The sequence below is a fragment of the Anas acuta genome, chromosome 1 (genome assembly GCF_963932015.1).
Source record: "Anas acuta chromosome 1, bAnaAcu1.1, whole genome shotgun sequence".
Lineage (NCBI taxonomy): Eukaryota > Metazoa > Chordata > Aves > Anseriformes > Anatidae > Anas > Anas acuta.
This window is the reverse complement of record NC_088979.1, coordinates 167,558,886-167,576,338: the sequence shown is the minus strand read 5'-3', so window position 1 is coordinate 167,576,338 and position 17,453 is coordinate 167,558,886. Positions and strand designations below refer to the sequence as shown.

The 17,453-nt window shown below is 40.3% G+C and overlaps 1 protein-coding gene across 2 annotated transcripts in view; it reads left to right on the top strand.

Annotated features, from left to right (window-relative positions):
• The window catches only part of FRS2 (fibroblast growth factor receptor substrate 2), a 51,350-nt gene that overhangs the window by 26,105 nt on the left and 7,792 nt on the right, over nt 1-17,453 (top strand). For both annotated transcript variants that reach the window (XM_068669231.1, XM_068669232.1), the window contains 5 exons: nt 6,388-6,494; nt 8,967-9,058; nt 10,864-11,050; nt 14,171-14,329; nt 15,246-15,409. In XM_068669231.1, the coding sequence (XP_068525332.1) occupies nt 8,993-9,058; nt 10,864-11,050; nt 14,171-14,329; nt 15,246-15,409 (576 nt within the window). In that variant the 5' untranslated portion in view covers nt 6,388-6,494; nt 8,967-8,992. The remainder of the gene's footprint in view (nt 1-6,387; nt 6,495-8,966; nt 9,059-10,863; nt 11,051-14,170; nt 14,330-15,245; nt 15,410-17,453) is intronic.

Below are 17,453 nucleotides of genomic sequence, written 5' to 3'. Positions count from 1 at the left end.
GATGGGCAGCGTTCGGCCGTCAGCAGAACTGCAGCAGACCGATGGCAGTGCCACTTCAGCCACCAAGGAGTAAAATGGTGATAAAACAATTGTTGTCTTACTCAGCAGCAGGTTGCCTGCATGGTAAGTTGGTTTTCTCTTTGTTAGTCTGCCTGCTGTCTCCAGCACCATCGCCTTTGATGAAAAATTTGCTTTGTGCAGGAAAATTAAAACAGTTCTGCTGCAGCGATGTCTCAGCAAGCACAAGATGTGCTGAATTACTTAGAAATTGTCTGTGTGTACCCTGAAAAGCTTGGGTTTGTACTTTCAGCTTGTGCTTAATCACCAGGGTGACAGTATCCTGGTGGAACTGGTCGATGCTCTAGGATAACCATCAGCATCAACATGGCTCAGAAACTCTGAGCTGGGCAAATTGCCTATCATAATGTGTCTGTAGGGACTTGGCCGTGTTTTCCTCAGGTATTTGCAGTTGTGAGAGCAGAAAAGAAGAGAAAGATGCGCTGGAATGAGCTCCGGGGAGAGGCAGGTTGCATGCTGCATGGCTCATCCCAGGGCAAGCAGAAGAACAGAAGTTGGGTGGTGGTGCTGCCTTTCCAAGGAGCTGAGCATGTAAGCTTCAGGTTCTGTCAGAAAACGTTTGGGCAAGTAAAGGTAGTGCTACTTCTGCCATTATTTGGGGGTGTTTTAAATAGGATTTAATCCACAGCATGTGCGTTATCTCTTGAAGCATGTTTTTCCTCCTTGACATAACCCAGTCCTCAGTATTCTTCACAAAGGAGCTCGGGAAAGAGGCTGCTTCAAATTTTGTTCTGTGCTCGCTGCTTGTGTGTTTGCATGGCAAAAATTCACTGTTCACAGGCTAAATGCCAAATGTAATTAAACACCAAGCAATATTGGACGTGGTATGCAAGGGTGGAAACTGCGAAGCACAAAGGATGTCAAATCTGAAATTAAATGAATTCATATTTAGGATCACTCTGTAAAAAGATTTGAAAGGAAAAATAAGACGGGAAACATGAGGGATGGGGAGAAAGATGGAAAATGACTTGCAGAGAGCGGTTTGTGTCCTTAAATGTTTGACACTGATTTTGTTTCCATATACTCGAGGTCATGGAAAAGATTAAAAATCTAACTTTTTTCAAGAGAAATCAGCGTTAAGGCGGTGTGTTTCCTGCGTGAAGCCAGTTACCAAACTGTACCAAAGTGGGGTTGCTTGTCTGGAATGTCCCCAGCTCCTAGGGAAAGAGCTCAGCCTCAGGTGGAGACACTGATTTAGCAGCATTCAGGTCAGCAACCTAAAATAAAGGGTGAATCTGGCGGTGTGTTTAAAAACAAGTAATAAAAGTATTTTCTCCATCCTCCCTAGGCTTTTCTTTGCACTGTCTGCAGTACAGAATTTCCTTTTTTATTTTTTTTTCTCCCACTTGAGTTAGATACTTTTAAAATTAAAAATTAAAAAGTCTAGAACAGGGAAATGCTAGAAATATAATGGGTCTGTTCTGCACAGTGTGATTTTAGGTGTTAGGTATCTTAATATCTGGAGAAGAAAAGTGTTCAATTTTTAAAGAGTTTTATAAGAGGTGACAATACTAACATGCTTGGAGGAAGGGAGAAGGGAGAGTTTTCCTTAATCCTGAGCAATTTGCGCATATTTTTGCATAGGTACAAATAATTTGTTGCCATCGGTTCTGTCAATTCCTGAACTTGAAGGCAGCAGCAGAAAGAGCCCCTCTGGGCTTGGGCCAGCTCTCTGCAGAGGGCAAATTCTACCTGTAAGCTGCAAATTCACCAGGCTTCGTTTCTGTCTTCGTGGAGACTTGATGGGGTTTCAGAAAGAAAAGCATTCAGTTACGTCCCACTTGCTGCTTTAGTTTCAGGCTGCTTCCTCCTACCTGGGGGAAAGCAAAGAGGGGTGAGAGGAGGACCTTCGGCTCTTTACTACCACTTGTTCTGCTTTACACAGGTTATTTTCTTGGCAAGGTCACGGTTTCCATGAAGGGCACGGTTTTGGGAGGTCTTCAGGCGAACTTCTGTATTTCTGTTGTGTGGTCTGGTGCCAGTCGTTTTTGCAACGAGAGCGCTTTGTGATGAAAAATGCCTGGCACTGATCACCCTAGGACAGAAAGTCAGGCGTAAGTTTAAAAAAAATCCCTTTCTTGTCTTCTACGTGGCAAATGTAAGTCAAAGCATGGGAGAATTTGAGTTAGAAATAGCTTGTGGGGTCTGTTCTTTCGGGATTCTTAATTTCAGGAGAAAACACTAGCCACTCTTCTAAATTTTCATGCTCCCATAAACACTGGTTTCAGCAGAATACTTCTGAGTTACCGTGTTCTTTTCTTAAGATGTGTCTGATAACCCTAGATAACCTCAACTTTTAAAAACCAAAAAGAACCCCAAATGGCAGGAGGTTCATCTCCTGTTTGGTCACTGTTACGATTATTTGGCAGGTAACTTTAAATAGAGAAAAGCTTGTGAACAAAATGCTGCAGCTAAAAGAAAAAGAAAAAGAAAACTGAATTTGAAAATGTCTGAGATTTTTTATAATAAATGTTTGTCATTCAACTGTCCCCCAAAAATAACTTGAATTTATTTCCCAGAAGTCAGCTATGAAATTGAAACCTTCCTCGGCTTGGTGCAGAAGACAGCCCGTACGTTTCATGTTCCCTCTGCTCCCCTCCCACTGTTGAGCCTTTCAAAAAACTTCAGGGTTTATGCTGAGGCTGTCAAGTACAACTAATATCCTATTTTTTTTTCTTTTTGTTTACTCGATTGATCCGAGCATTAATTACAGAGTTAAGAAAGAAGCAGGTGTTGAAAACCATTCACATAAATTGTATTTTTAAGAGCATGGTAATGAAACTTCATATTGAATGTAGCCTTTCTGTTTGTTCTTGACAGCAAACAGCTGTGAGAAGCCTGGGGTTCCGCAGCTCTGAAGCGTTCGAGTGTCATGATGCTGGTGCAGCTGGAAAAAATCTTAGACTTAATTTCTGAGCTGTCGGAATTGTCATGATTTTAGCGGTGGTGTTGGCCAACTTGTTTCAAGTGGAGTTAAACCATGGCTAACACTTGACAATGGTTGCGGGACACATTTGGGGAAATGTTTTAGGAATCAGCAGAGTTTGGGCTATGAGGGTTTCATCCCTGCATTGTTATTGAAGAAAAAACACATGTGAAGCCAGGCATGGCAGCATCATCAATTCATGTGCTGTTTCATGTTTTAAAAATAATGAAGGATTTGAAAAATATTATTCTACTTAGCATGCTAAAGAGAATTTGTGACAGAAATTAACAAAAAAGGTGAAGTGCCCCTGGTGGTGATCCATCCATCTCTGAATGACTTTGCAGTTCCCATATGCCTGCTAAACTTGCAGTACTTCTGTTTGCTTTTGTCGTAACACCAACACTGATGTTAAATGTAGAGAATTTGATAATATATATAGTGTTTTTACCTTTTTAAGCAAGCATTTGAAATCCGAGTAAGAAATACATGTAGAAGCACGGGGGTGTTCTGTGTTGTAGTTGCTGGGATTAAAAATAAATAAATAAATAAATAATGTATATGCTAAATGAGAAACAGTCTTTGAAAACTATGGATACTGATGCTTTAAGGTTTAAGAAGTAGGCACTGGCTTCCCAGTTGGGTGATGGGGAACGCGATGGGGCTGAGAGCGAGATGCAGAGGGCCTGGCAGCGTGGCAGCTCGGGGCTTTGGGAGGCCGCTTGGAAGAAGATACACCCAAGAGTTGGGTTTCCAGCCATCGCTTCTCCCTGTCTCTTCTGAAGTGTGCTGTGCTTCGGGGTTTTTACTCGCCTGACTTTAGCGGGGCTCCCAGTCCGCCTGAGCACGAGGAGGGAGGTTGCTGCTCATCCACGGGGCTTTCGGGTCACAAGGGGAACGCACACGTTGCTCAGACCATTCCCGGCCCAGGACAGGCTGCTGAAACGCCAATGTTATTCAGATTTTCAGGATTTCTGACTGACTGCTTAGTCCATGAAGGAAAAGATGTGCTTTACTAATCCAAAGAATAAGTCTTACTGGATTTATGGCAGTTCCTAATTTTCCCTCCTGTTCGTAAAATGTAAATAAGCTCAGGTCTTGCTTTGTCTTTCCTGGCATTTTTGCCTCATGATGCGCTGATGGATGTGCTGGGAAGAAGCCCAAAATCCTCTCCTGCCCCTTCTCCGTCCTTGCATGACTGCACCCCGTGGCTGCTGATGCTTCGTGAAGGGGAAATTACAGCTCCCAAGCCTGACATTGTAGACATAACTGAGAAGATTAACTTTTACAGTTGTGACTGAAAATGCCTACTTCTCCTCGCGTGTGGAAGTTCGCGTAAATATTTTGCAATCTGGGAAGATTTAAGAAAATCCCAAATCGAGTAAATAACTCTTAAGCAAAACCCAGCTCATAATTGAAAACAACTTGCTGGAGAGTTCTGGTATTGCTTTACATTTAAAAGAAGGTAGGTGCTATAAGTCTGTGTGCTTTCATTTACCCATTAAAAGCTGCATTTGGGCCATTTAAGAATTCCTGTGTAACCAAAGCAGGGTAGGCTACCGTACGTAGTCAAACCATGGGAAGGCTTTAAAACTCTGCTAGTAAAATACCAGCGTAAATATCACCGCAGACACCTGCATTACTGTGATTTGCATGTGATTTTTTGTTTTCTATATAATTCTTACGACTACCTGCAAGATTTGACAGATAACACAGTCCACCAGAGATAGTGGGTAATTTTTTTTTTGTTTGCTTTCTCTGTTTTCTCTCCCTTCCTGAAAGTTCGAGCAGGTTAATTTGTTAAACTAAGTAAAGTATTAGTGAAAGGGCTGGGTTTTCTGAGCACTGGCAGAGGTCATCCCCTTGTCATCCTGTCCCCAGCTGGCTCAGGTACCGGCTGATCTCTCTGCTGAGCTGGTTTGATGTGCTAAAGTCAACAAAAATCTGACCTCACCTACAAATCTGTGTGTACTCGAACAGATTGGGTAGGGCCATCACAGACACAGAGCTGTGTGTGTTGCACGGGGATTGATCTTGAATACACAATTGCATACAGTTTTGGCTAAGACCAAGAAGGCTTGTGGCTAAAGGGCAAGTAAATTATATGAAGGGTACGTGACTGGCTGCAAGTTCCTGATCCTAAATACCATTTGGACACAGGAGAGAACCTATGTGGTGTAGATGCAAATCTCTGTGTCCGTAGAGCACCCCAGAAAGGTCCTTCCGTGCCTTTGTGGAATCTACGCCTTAGTTTCAATTTAAATACAAGTAGTAGACTATTTCTTTTTTAATGTTGTGTGACCAGTGTACTCAGAAATTTATGCTCAGTCCTTGTCATCCTTTTTCTGTCAGCTGGGAAGAGTTTTTTTTGTTTCAGGCTGAAGTAATCAGTCTAGTATCCTGCTTCTTACAGTAGTCAGTAGGAAATATATAGGGAAGGGAATAACAATAACCAGTGTTTTATGGTCGTTCCTTAATGCCCTTCCCAGAATCTGCAGCTCAGAGTCTCTTTGAGCCCAATGGGACATCCTTGAGTTTAAAAGCTCGTTACGGAGGTATTTATTGATTTTTCTTCCTTGCATCTGTCCAATTACTTTCTGAACCTGTACAATTTTGGAACTCATTCCCATAAGTTACCGTGTTACTGTGATGCCAGGACCAGGGGTGAGCTTGGGACTGTGTTACGTTTGATGCTGTGCAAAAAAGAAAGGTGCTTTAGCTTCTGAAAATGCTTTTCATTGAACTGTGAGGCAGAGGTTGCAGTGGTTTGCACAGACACCCTGAAAGGCTGGTAAGAAAGTGGCTAAATAACGTGATTTTGTGAGAATTTAGCCCTTCTCGTTGGCTGAAGAAGCAGTGTCAAAGAAAACTTGAAGAGTATTTCAGCAGTTTTCCAAACAGAGGATGGTGGCTGCCAGCTGCCAGCAGCCATGGAGCTTTCAGGGGTAAATGTGAGAGGGCAGCAGCCGGTATGAGGGTAACCCAGGCAAAAAGTAAAAGTGAAAGCAAGCAATTTGTGGTGAATGCTGTGGAGCAAGAGCCATGAGGGGTGCAAAGAAAGGGCAATGTGTTAAAGGTGGCATATGTGTGTGGTCAGTAGGATGAGCGAGAGGGACTTGAGCGGAGTAAATTGTGAGTCTGTTTGTTTGTTTCGGCATGTGCTGAGGGTAACGGGAGATGTCATTGCCAGGTAGGCCATGGAAATGCTCGGGGAGCTTGAAGAGATGAGGCTGGGTCTAAGGTTCCCTGTAAGAGGCAGCCTAACCGTGGAGACCTCACTTGACGTAATGATGCCAAAATAAAAGGGCCACGTGTATTTCTGATGGTTTACTAACTGGTGTCTAGAAAACAAGAAAAAACAAAACATTTTGTATGTACTTTTCTAGTTCTAGGTCAAATGATTAGTTCTGTGACAAGACAGCATGACACTTTGAAGTATGCCAGAACCCCTGATGCCGCAACAGAGGCTGGGAATATTAATGGCCAAATCTAGGTGAGTGATGTGAACGTTGTCGGCTTCCTGCTTGTTTCGTTTCTTCCTCATTGCCTTAGTTCCCATCTCATCTTTGAAGTAGCACGATGGTTCTTGGTATTCCAAAATATTAATATTAACATATTGGGTATGAAATAACAAGTGTCTGTGATTAATGTTGATTACATCCCTTTTCTTTGTCTTTCTTGAGACATAGTAGCTATATTTTAGACTTCTTCATATATTACATCTTTTTATTTGCAGCTCTATATACTTCTCCCAAACTACTTTGCAGTTAATTTTTTTATTGCCTATTCAGTTTACTATTGATTTACCTTTATGGTGAGTGCAATGGATGTCACGTTACTGTCACAGTGTGCTGCTATTTAGTTCTATTTCTGCTTTCTCATAAGGTTTTGAGAAATTTAAAACTGGGCTTTATTAAGTGTGAGCATCTGTGCTTGAAGGCTAGTAAATGCTTCTGTTTGGCAATTTAGTGCTTTAGGGACCAGAGCTTGAAAACCTTTGCTGCAAATTTGTATTGCATTTGTTGTTAATCTGCACTGCAGCTGTTTCACACGTTGCTCCTTTTAGCAGTGTAATCTCAGAATAAATTGGGCATCATCAGTCGAGTGACAAGACCAACATCTGAACATCTACATAGTGAGGCAAAGTGGGGTGCCAGGGTAGGAAACTAGTTACAGAAGATGTTCTGTATCTTCCTTTCTGAACAGAACGGGCAGAAGGCTTCAGCAAAGAAATGAGTAGTTAGTCTAATAACAAGATACCTGTATGGAGACTGTTGGAAGCAGTCTGTAATTGAGAGGTTGATCGGACTGATTAAGAAAATTGAAGGCTTCTCTTCACTGTGCAAGAACAACCAACCAGTTGTGTGTAGCACAGCTTCTTTCTGTTGTAGTAGAAGCAAACAACAACCTAGTTCGCTGTTGGGTTGGGAAAAAAGCTCTGTCAAATTAATGCGCGTTTTTACACTATGGCCAGGAATGACATCAGAGAATCCATTGAGTTTTGACAACGTCGGGCTGTCTGCCTCTTTGTTACTGGATTAATCTAAGCCACGTTGTCAGCCTTTCTGTTAAGTTCTTCATTTCACCTCTGCAGGGCTTTGGTGGCCACTGACAGACGTCTGCAGTCTCTAGGGTAGCAATATCGCTTTTGCGTGGCCTGTCTGGTCCAGCATAGTTAGCTGAACTTCGCGGTATGCCTTGCACCTTATTTTTCAGCAGGATAAAGTGCTAAGTGGATACTGCTGTTGCACACTAACACAAATGCCTGGCTAGAAAGTGAGTCCCAGTTTTCCTAAGATGCAATCTGATTTTCCCAATCTGTCAGAAGAAGTTCTGCCCTGCTTCTTCTTGACTCCAAATGCCATACCTGTTGTTGCTTACTAGCTCTCTTCCAAGATTTTGACCCGCTTTTCATTTGTGTAGTGGAAATTGTAGTTCTTATCCAATATACAGCTTGTGTAAATGGGTAAGTTTCCTTTTATCTGACCTTCTTAAGAGTTTAAGATTGATCTGTAGTGAGGTGGTAGGAGAAGAAAGTTGTGAGGCTTGGTTCTGTAACACTTTTATCTTATTGCTCTGTGAAAGCTTTACCATACATACAATTTTTTTTTTCAGTTAGAATACCAAGAATATAAAATATTATTTTTCTTAATTTAGCCATGGAGTTAGTTGAGTTATTATGTTGTTTTTAACAAGTAAGTAAGCTGCATAACATAATCTAATCCAAAGGTAACATAATAGGAATTTAAAAAGTTAGTGTTAAAATATTTGTGTTGATCATGGAGCTTTGTTTCCCTTGCCTTTCGTTAGTTGTATGTGCTTTGCTACATGGGAAGTGCTTCAAACTGTGAGCACAGAAGCTGAGCAGAGGGCTGCCTCCAGGCCCCGCGTGCCTCCACCCCCTATTGAATGTGGGCGCTGGAGCTGCCCAAAGCAGGGCAGCTTTTCAGGATTGCCCTGCGGGCTCTTTGTGTTGCCTCTGCCTGGTAACCTGCAGCCCTGGGCTGGGACAGGAGTCAGCCAGGGCTGTGCTCAGCAGCAGGCTGGAGAGTGCTCGTTTAGGTGGAACTGGGATCCAGGTAGTGCCTTCCATAAAGACCTTGGTTTAGGAGAGAGAATTGCAACCAATGCATTTGTTCTTTCCTTTTCTTTTTTTATTTCCCTCAAATGCTACTACGGGAATTAAGGTGAGAGGCTCAATCAAGTTCAGTGGGTCTGTTTGGTAGTGACATCGAGTGGAATTGTTGGTAGGTCTTCCAGGGCTTTGTGCAGTTACTTCTCAATGCCAAATCTAACACAGCTCTTAGATATTATTTTTTATTATTTCTGACTGCAAAATTCATCATGAAAATTTGTAATCCAGGAAGAATTTGTATTGTGTTGTTCTGTTGATGATGCTCTATTTTTACTTCAACTAAGTGATCACCGTGTTTGGTTGTGGTTTGCTTTTTTCTTTTTAATTTAGAGATCACATGGTCTTCTAAAGAAGTCATGGGTAGCTGTTGTAGCTGTCCAGATAAAGAAACTGTCCCAGATAACCATCGAAACAAGTTTAAGGTAAGCACCTGGTGTGGTATGCCGTGAATTATTTTGTTGCTTTCTTGCGGGGTAAGTCTGTGATGGAAAATACTTAAACGAAAATAGGGAGAGAATTACCCAATGGTTAAACCATTACAGACCTGCAGGTGTCTGGCTGCAGGTCTCTCTTTTTTTTCCCCTTGAGACTCCTTTCTTACTGGCAGTGACAGGAATTCTTTAGACAGGCTGGGTTTTGTCATGACAGTTTCAATCTTCAGGTGGGAGAAGCAGCCCCATGTTTTTGGTCTGTCCCAGTTTCAGCTGGGGGCACAATTAAATGCTGTTACCTCTGGGAGGTTTGGGACCATATGAGGGGGTCACAGGCATAATGGAAGAGCTGCTGGAGAGCTGTGGCTATGAACCTGGAGGTGGGGTCAGCAATGGAAGACTTCAGGACCGCTGATTTTAGTTGAAGGTCACTGTTGATTATATCATTTTGGAGAACTTTTTTTCCTTTACTTGAATAAACTTCATTTCTATACGTGCTTCTGTCCCTTATACCCCTGGAATTTATAAGCTTGTGAACACTTGTTCCTGTGCTTAACGTGAAGCTGCTGAAGACAGTGCCTTTAAGTAAACATACCTTTGCGTAGTCACACAGCTCAGCTCTGCTTCTGTGCTCCAAACTGTCTCCATGAGCTGGCAAAGGAATGCAACGCTTCCATAGTGAAAAATGATTCATGCACTGCCTGAGGGCAACCCTGAAATGAGCTTGAAAACCATGGGAAATTCTGGAAATATTTAATATTATCAGTACAAAGAGCTGAAGGATAAAATATTTTCGTGTTCTTGCTTTTGATGCGTTTGACTTAGCTTTATGCAGCCAGTTCCTCCTTTTCTCCTCGTAGCATCTCTCTATTGTTCGTGTGGGTCTCTGATTGAGCAGCAGGGGGGAGAAGATGAAAGAATGTAGTTTGCAAAATGAAGACATTTGGCATAGGCTTCAGTGACAGATGAAACTATTCTTAATTCTTTTTAAATGACTAGTTTTCAAGTTGAAAACGGCTCTTTAAGGAGTAAAATTAATTGATACCATAGGGAAGCTCTTTTTGTAGCCTTTTTATTGAGTAAGAAGGAATCCCACTGAAAGCAGCGTTGTGAGATAAAACGCATCTGGGGGAAAATACGTCAGGATTCCTTAAGGGATGCAGAAGACCTCCAACTGGTGTAAAGGCAGAAGGAATAAGAGTATAAGCTTTATATGCATCATGTTTTCACACAAGATAACCACAGGGTATTTGAATTATTTGTTGACATTAAAAAGGCAGGAAAAAAAATCCAGACCAGTCTGGCGATTCAGCACAGTGCAAGGCCCTACAGGTATGTGAGGGTAGCTTTATCTTAGAGACCCGTCTCCTTTTTCATTCCTTTTCCCAACTGTAAGTGGGGTTATATGACAAAGCAAATAATCTTTTTTGAAACAGTGCTCTGAACGATTTCATTATCTGGGGTATGCCTTATCTGTGTGGAAATACTAGAATATGTACATACAGTCAGCTTTAAAAAATCATTACACTTACAAATCTCTTATTTTAAATATCACCACGGATTTTGCAATGATGTTATTTAGTCTCACTCACTGCTGTTAAATATGTATTATTTTAATTCTGGGCTGGAGGAGCAAAGGAACTGGTTTGGTGAGGTTTTTTTAAACTTTTACCTCAAGGATCATAACTCCTATGATGGAGCAGACGGGAGTGCATTAGTGAAACATTAAGATCACAGTAGTAGTACTGGTGCTCAAAAGAATGCTTACCTGATGCTGTTGAACTTCCTTTTTGCAGGTTATTAACGTGGATGATGATGGTAATGAGCTGGGTTCTGGCATAATGGAACTTACAGATACAGAACTAATTTTGTACACCCGCAAAAGGGACTCTGTAAAATGGCACTACCTCTGTCTCCGTCGCTATGGCTATGACTCAAATCTTTTCTCTTTTGAAAGTGGTCGAAGGTGTCAAACTGGACAAGGTATGTGGAATTTTTGTATACAAAGATGTTTAGAAAGTAATTCGATGTTGGGAGATTTGTTTATTAATTTATTTAATGTGGACTTCCTTGACCATTGGCAAGGGTTATAAAAGATGTAGTTTTATATATGAATGCAGGTTCTGGAAAAAAGTAAGTTGGATGGTCTTATGGCAAAATGAGGGTTTGAGTTGCTTATAGATTTTGATCTGGAGTATTCCGTGGCTGTATGTGTTAATAGTTCTGGTCAACTCAGAGAGTGGTTTTGACAGGGAAATTCTTCCATCTAAGAGGTTGACTTGACTTTCAAGGAAGGGTGGTGAAACCTGAAACTATGGGGGAATCTTCTCAGAATTCAGAGTTTTTGCTATTTTTACATTTTTAAGAGACTAGAGCGCTGGAATGAACTGGATATCCCTACCTACTTACGGTCTTCACTAACACACTTGTTTCAACCTCTTCCTGAAACAAACACTGCTGATTTATTTCAAGGACATCATTCTCAAATTTTTACAAATTTTTATATTCAGAATGCAGACTCCAGCTATGCTTAGTTACTTTCTGTGTGGCTTTAATCAGAAGGACAGCTACCTTTCCAGTTGCCAGGTCATCCCTTGCCTTGGCTAAGAGGCTTTTCAATCTCTATTCACCACAGCAGTCCCCGGTGGTGCAACAACTGTATTGGTTGAGCTCTGTGCCTCATTTTCCATCTTCCTGTCATGATGCAGCTCTATGTACCTGACATTCTTATGTATTGGTATGTTGTGAAATTCAGTTGTGTTTTTATTTTCTTACAGATTTTTAGCATGTACTAGTTTTTTTTTATAAATAACAATATTTGCAATTACAAAATATTTTTTAACTTCACTGTAAAAAATCAGGAACATGAAATAACTTGATCATAAACAAATTTGGTCAATCTTCACTGTCCAAGCAGAAGTAAGGGCAGGTAGTTATTTTACAAGAAGAATTAAGAAAGCATTCTTGATTCAGCTGCTAATAAGAAATAGAGATGTTTTCAATGTTACAGTCTACTGCATATTAAACTAAATTTTCTGACTTCTAGGGAGAAGATCATGATCTTTTGTTTTGAAAAAAAACACACTGATTTTTGCAGGTTTAATTTACTGTTTCTTTTAAATGTGTAAAATAAATACTAATAAAATTAAATTGAAAAGACAATTTTGAAGGTTCTTTTCCACAGCCAGGATTTCCCATTGACTCTAATTGACATCTCCACCTCTCTCCTAATTTCCTTTTTTTTTTTTTTAAATAGAGAAGATTAAGCAGACTGTGTGAGCAGCAACCCTTTCTTCCCTCTTTTGTTTCTTGCCTTCCTTACGTAATATTAAATACTGTGAATATTGAGAAAAAAGAAATTGGCAAAAAATGTTCTCTCTGCTGCCGTTTTGCAATGGAGCATTGTTCCTGAGACCTACACTAGTATTTGTGGGCACAGTTGCAAAACTTCATCTTCAGCTGGTCAGACGACCAAGAAGTTTTTCATTTGAGAATATCCTGAATAATGCCCTACAACTGATTGGAATTAATCAGTATTCTTGTTTGTAGTTTTCCACTTAATCTCAGATGTTATATATTGATATATTGTCAGAATGCACTGGTGGTAAAACACAGAGTTTGTGCGACGTATTGAAATCTTGAAGATACGTTTTGGAAGCACAGCTAATAGATAATTCAGGATAGAGAAATTCGGGGAATTACTGTTTCCATGCTATATACACCACAGATTATATTGTGTTTATTGCAAATGTATTTAATAAAAAATCAAGGTTCCACGAAGTTACTTTTGCTTGCACTTTTAGTGCCAATTCAGTTTGCCTCGTATTTTAAAGAATTAGCAATTTGGAAGCTGAAGCTCTCTTTTAAAGAGAGGGGACATAGGCAGCTAGGAGTTTTTTTTTTTTTTTTTTTTTTTTTTTTAATAAAGGTTTAAAGGTTTAAGGATCCAGTGTGAGTTTCTGGACATACAGGAAAAATTAAATATAGGCTATTGTACTTGAGCTGGATTATTGGTTAGGTAAAAGTAGTAGAAGCAGCTCTACAGCTGCTGTGTTGCAAGCATGAAGCTTGCACCAGCCGAATATCAGTTGTTGATCATCATTCCTCATTTGTTGTTCCCAGCTAGGTTTTGTGAGCTTCTGCCATGTAGAGTGTTTCTGATAATTCTGATCTTTCTCAGTTCTGTGTCCATAAATAAAGTGATGATAGTAATTGCCAGCATATTGACATAATTGCATTTACAGAAATAGCATTATAGGTAGGTAGTTTTTAGTAAAGAGTGTAATTTTAAGACTGTGATACTCATTTTAAAAAACGAGCACCTGCACCCAAGTTTAACAAGCATGTCAACTTTAACTTCATGCTTTCAATGGAAGAATAATCCAAAGCTGCGACTTTGCTTGTGAGGGTAAGTTGGGGCGCTCCCTGCTGTTTAAAAGCAAAGTGGCACAATACACACTCCAAACACACGGTATTGCTGCTAACTTTGTGCTCTGTGTCTATCCTTTAGCCTAAGACAATTGGTTTGTTACTGTCTGTTTCACACAGTTTGTCTTACTAGCTTTTTAGTTTAATCTTTAAAAAACCAACCAAACAAAAAAACCTTTTGCACAGTGTTTGAATCCTTCTTTCCTGTTGTGCTGATGTCTTATTCTTATGGTAGTTTAACAGAAATCTGGCTTAAGAAATGTGACCTTGTAGCACCACAGTAATTTCAGTTAGTGTATTTTTTTAATTTAACAGGTACCCTTTTTATCCACTTAGACAAAAACGCAACTTGCTGTTTGTGTGTTTTTTTTTTTTTTTTTAATTATTATTACTTTATTCCTCATTTGGCCTTCAGAACTTACTTTTGGTTTTAACTGAACCAATTTTCTGTTCCAATTTAACTTTTGGTGCATGGGAAAATTATTCTATCAGATAAACACTTGGAAGGGTCTCGCTGTATTTGTATGTGTTCTGTACAATAAAGATTTCTTAACTTTTTTGCTTCTTCAACAGGTATTCGTTACGTGGATTCCAGTTTTATTACGTGAAAGCTATATGTATTCTAAGGCATGTTTCTTACAAAGGATTTTGATTTTTTTTCTTGTGTATTTATAGGAATCTTTGCCTTTAAATGTGCCCGTGCAGAAGAGCTATTTAATATGTTGCAAGAGATAATGCAGAATAATAGCATAAATGTGGTAGAAGAACCAGTAGTAGAAAGGAATAACCATCAAACTGAGTTGGAAGCTCCAAGAACCCCTCGAACGCCTACCAGTAAGTATGGTTATACTGTCAAATGACAAACCTGCATTTAATATGGTACTTAGCTTTAAAATAGACTTTTTTTTTTTAATTACTTAAAGATTTAATGCAAATTAAATGCTATTTTCAGCTAGGAGGTTAATTACCAGCAATGAATTCTTTTGAGGTACTTGCTGAGGATTCGCTTTCCAGAATCTCAAGTCCTGGGAGCAAAATGTTTGTAGACAAGTTCTTCAGCTTTAAGGAGTAAGCTTTGGGAACTTAGTTTTTGCACAAGAGCACTGTTTAACCATATACTTAATTCAGTTGTTTTATTATACATCATCATATTTTACTTCTAGCATTTCTGAGAAATTTTACTATTAGGCAGTGCTCCAACCTTTTTGTTAGGAAAAAGGTCATGGTAACATCACATCTACAGGGGATTTGAAATCTTTTGCTGTGGATATGGATGGATAGAGTGAAGTCTTATCAAAACTGCTGGGAGATTTTAGGTTATCCCAGGCAGATACCAAGAGATCTGACACTAGAAATTGCATATTGTTGATGAGTTCAGAGAAATAGAAGCTTAAATAAAGAAGTCATCATCTGTCCATTTCCCCCCCACCCCTTTTTAAAGGGGCATTTGTTGTTAATGGTAGCAAAAGGAGCTGGACAGGGAGTTTATTGAGAAAGCTGTGGTTATACACCTAGACTTCAGTGGTTACTTCAGACGTGTTTCCCCTTAAATACTGGGATGCTCTACTCGGCAGTTTGCTTTCTCTAACCCCCATACTCCCCCCCAGCAAAATTGTCTTGTGAATATTTAAACTGTTTTACATATTTTGACTTCTTGTGAAAATTGAAGATAAATACATAAAACATACTACTCATATACAGTAAAATGTTCAATTTTAATATGGTTTTGCTTATTTTCTACTCGAATCAGCTCCTGGGTTCAATGCACAAAGTTTACCTAACGGCTATCCCAGATACCCATCTTTTGGAGATGCTTCATCACATCCTTCCAGCAGGCATCCTTCTGTCGGAAGTGCACGCCTCCCCTCTGTCGGTGAAGAATCAACACATCCTCTACTTGTAGCAGAGGAACAAGTGGGTATATTCTCCCCCACGCACCCCCCAATTCAGGCTCAACTTCAGTTCAGGGTTTTTCACTGTGAATTCCGTAGCCTTGTGTTTTCATTTTTGTGTTTTTCAGAGTTAGGTATAATGTATTTCTACCACACCTGAGCTACTACTTAGAAAAAGTACTTGTTTTGCCTCTTTATGATGCTTGGTAGGACAGATCACTGAGGAAGCATAACTACTTAAAATTTTTGTACTTACTATGTCTTCATTTGTATATAAATATATTTCCCTATGCTCTTTTCAAAAATTTCAGAAGCTAATTTTAAATACCTAAGTTGGACTTTACAATGAGAGATCTTGGTCAAAAACTTATTTACGTGCAAGTCTTCTATTTGGCAAATCATGGAAAAATGAGGTTAAAAGCAACCTCTACAGTTCTCTAGGTCCACTTTTGAAGTGAGAGGAGAGGCTGCACAGAGCCTTGTTTGTCATGCTTTGAATAGTACAAGCAAGGCGATCCTACAGCATCTCTGAGCTGTGTTCCTGCATTTAACCACCTGTATTCTGAAAGCATTTTTCCCTAATATGTAATCACTTTTTTTCCTGTTACAGCTGGTGTCTATTGCCCCTTATCCTTCTGGTGAACATCTCCAGAAAGGGTCTGGCTCTATCTTCTCTTTAACTGTCTAAAAGTAGTTGAAAGTGACTATTAAATTGCTTCTTAATCTTCTCTTCCGACTGAAGAGAGTTGTCTCTCTCAGCTTCTCCTTGTATATCACTTGTTCCAGCCCCTCTGGACTCGCTCCAGTACGATGATGTTTTTCCTGTACTCGGAGCCCATTACTCCAGATTCAGTATCAGCAGTTCTGAATTGAGGATAATTACCACTTTCCTTAACCTACTGGCTGTGCTATTACTGACAAAAACCAGTTGGCATTTGGTATTCCTTGATGCAAAGACCCACTGCTGGCTCACCTTCAGCCTGGATCCCTGGTGCTCTTCTGCAAGGCTGTTTTCAAGTCAGTTGGTGCCCAGCCTGTACTGTATTATTCTGTGCCGGGCTTTAAGGTTGCCTTGCTGAGCTCCATGAGGCTTATGTGAGGTCAGTTCTCCAGGCTGCTGAGATCCTCCTCAGCGGGAATCCCTACCAATCTGGGAAAACCCGAAAACTTTCTGAAGGTGTGTTCTATCTCATCCTTCCTGTTGCTGATGAAAACGTTAATCAAATTTAATAAAATGTAATCTGGCTTCAGAAGATTGTTACGCGTGACGAGAAACAGCATTGAAAGCCAGAGAAGGTAACAAAAACAGAGATCAGTGTAGAATTTTTTTGGAAGACATTTGGTAGAGGCCAGCACAGAAGAGTCCAGGTGTTGTTGCTGGAGTTACTGCAGAGTAAATCAGCTTAAAGAACCAGCGAGGAGTCAAGTAAGCTGTAAATAGCACTGCAGTTTGTAGAGCTTGAAGTTGTGAAGGCTGAATGAGTTCTGCTGTCAAATACTCTGCTATTCGTCTGTGCAGAGTTTAAGTGTGGAGATGCCATTCTTTACTGCAGCCTTTCCCTTTCAGCCTCATGTTGATCCACCATGGGAACTTGGAGGGATAAACCAGTGGTGTATCCCTCCCTGCCTTGGTGGCATCTGGTGTTAACTGCTTATTTTTAATCCCGAGTGCCACAGGTCACGTGGAAGTGTATGTTTTTGTTTAGCTTCTGGTGTTAAAGGCTGTTGGTTCCTAAAGAAAGAATGAACTGTTCTTCCAGCAGAGCCAACCTCTCTTCTCAGTGGTTGAGTGGTACACAGAAGGCGCGGTCCTGATTTTAAACGGGCAATAAATTTCCTTTGCAGCATGGAAGTTACAAAGACAGATTAAGCCAAAGCAAATCTGGAACTGTTGGTTGTTTTCATGGTAAGGGAGATCAAAGCAGAACTCTGCCTCACTGATTTCTCCAAGTGAGCTAATGAACTGAGTTTAAGAAACCAGGGTTGCCCTGACCAGAGCGGAGTTTGAATAGAACCTGGAAAGCAGCAACTAGAGCACAACTGAGATGAAAGATCAAATCAAAACA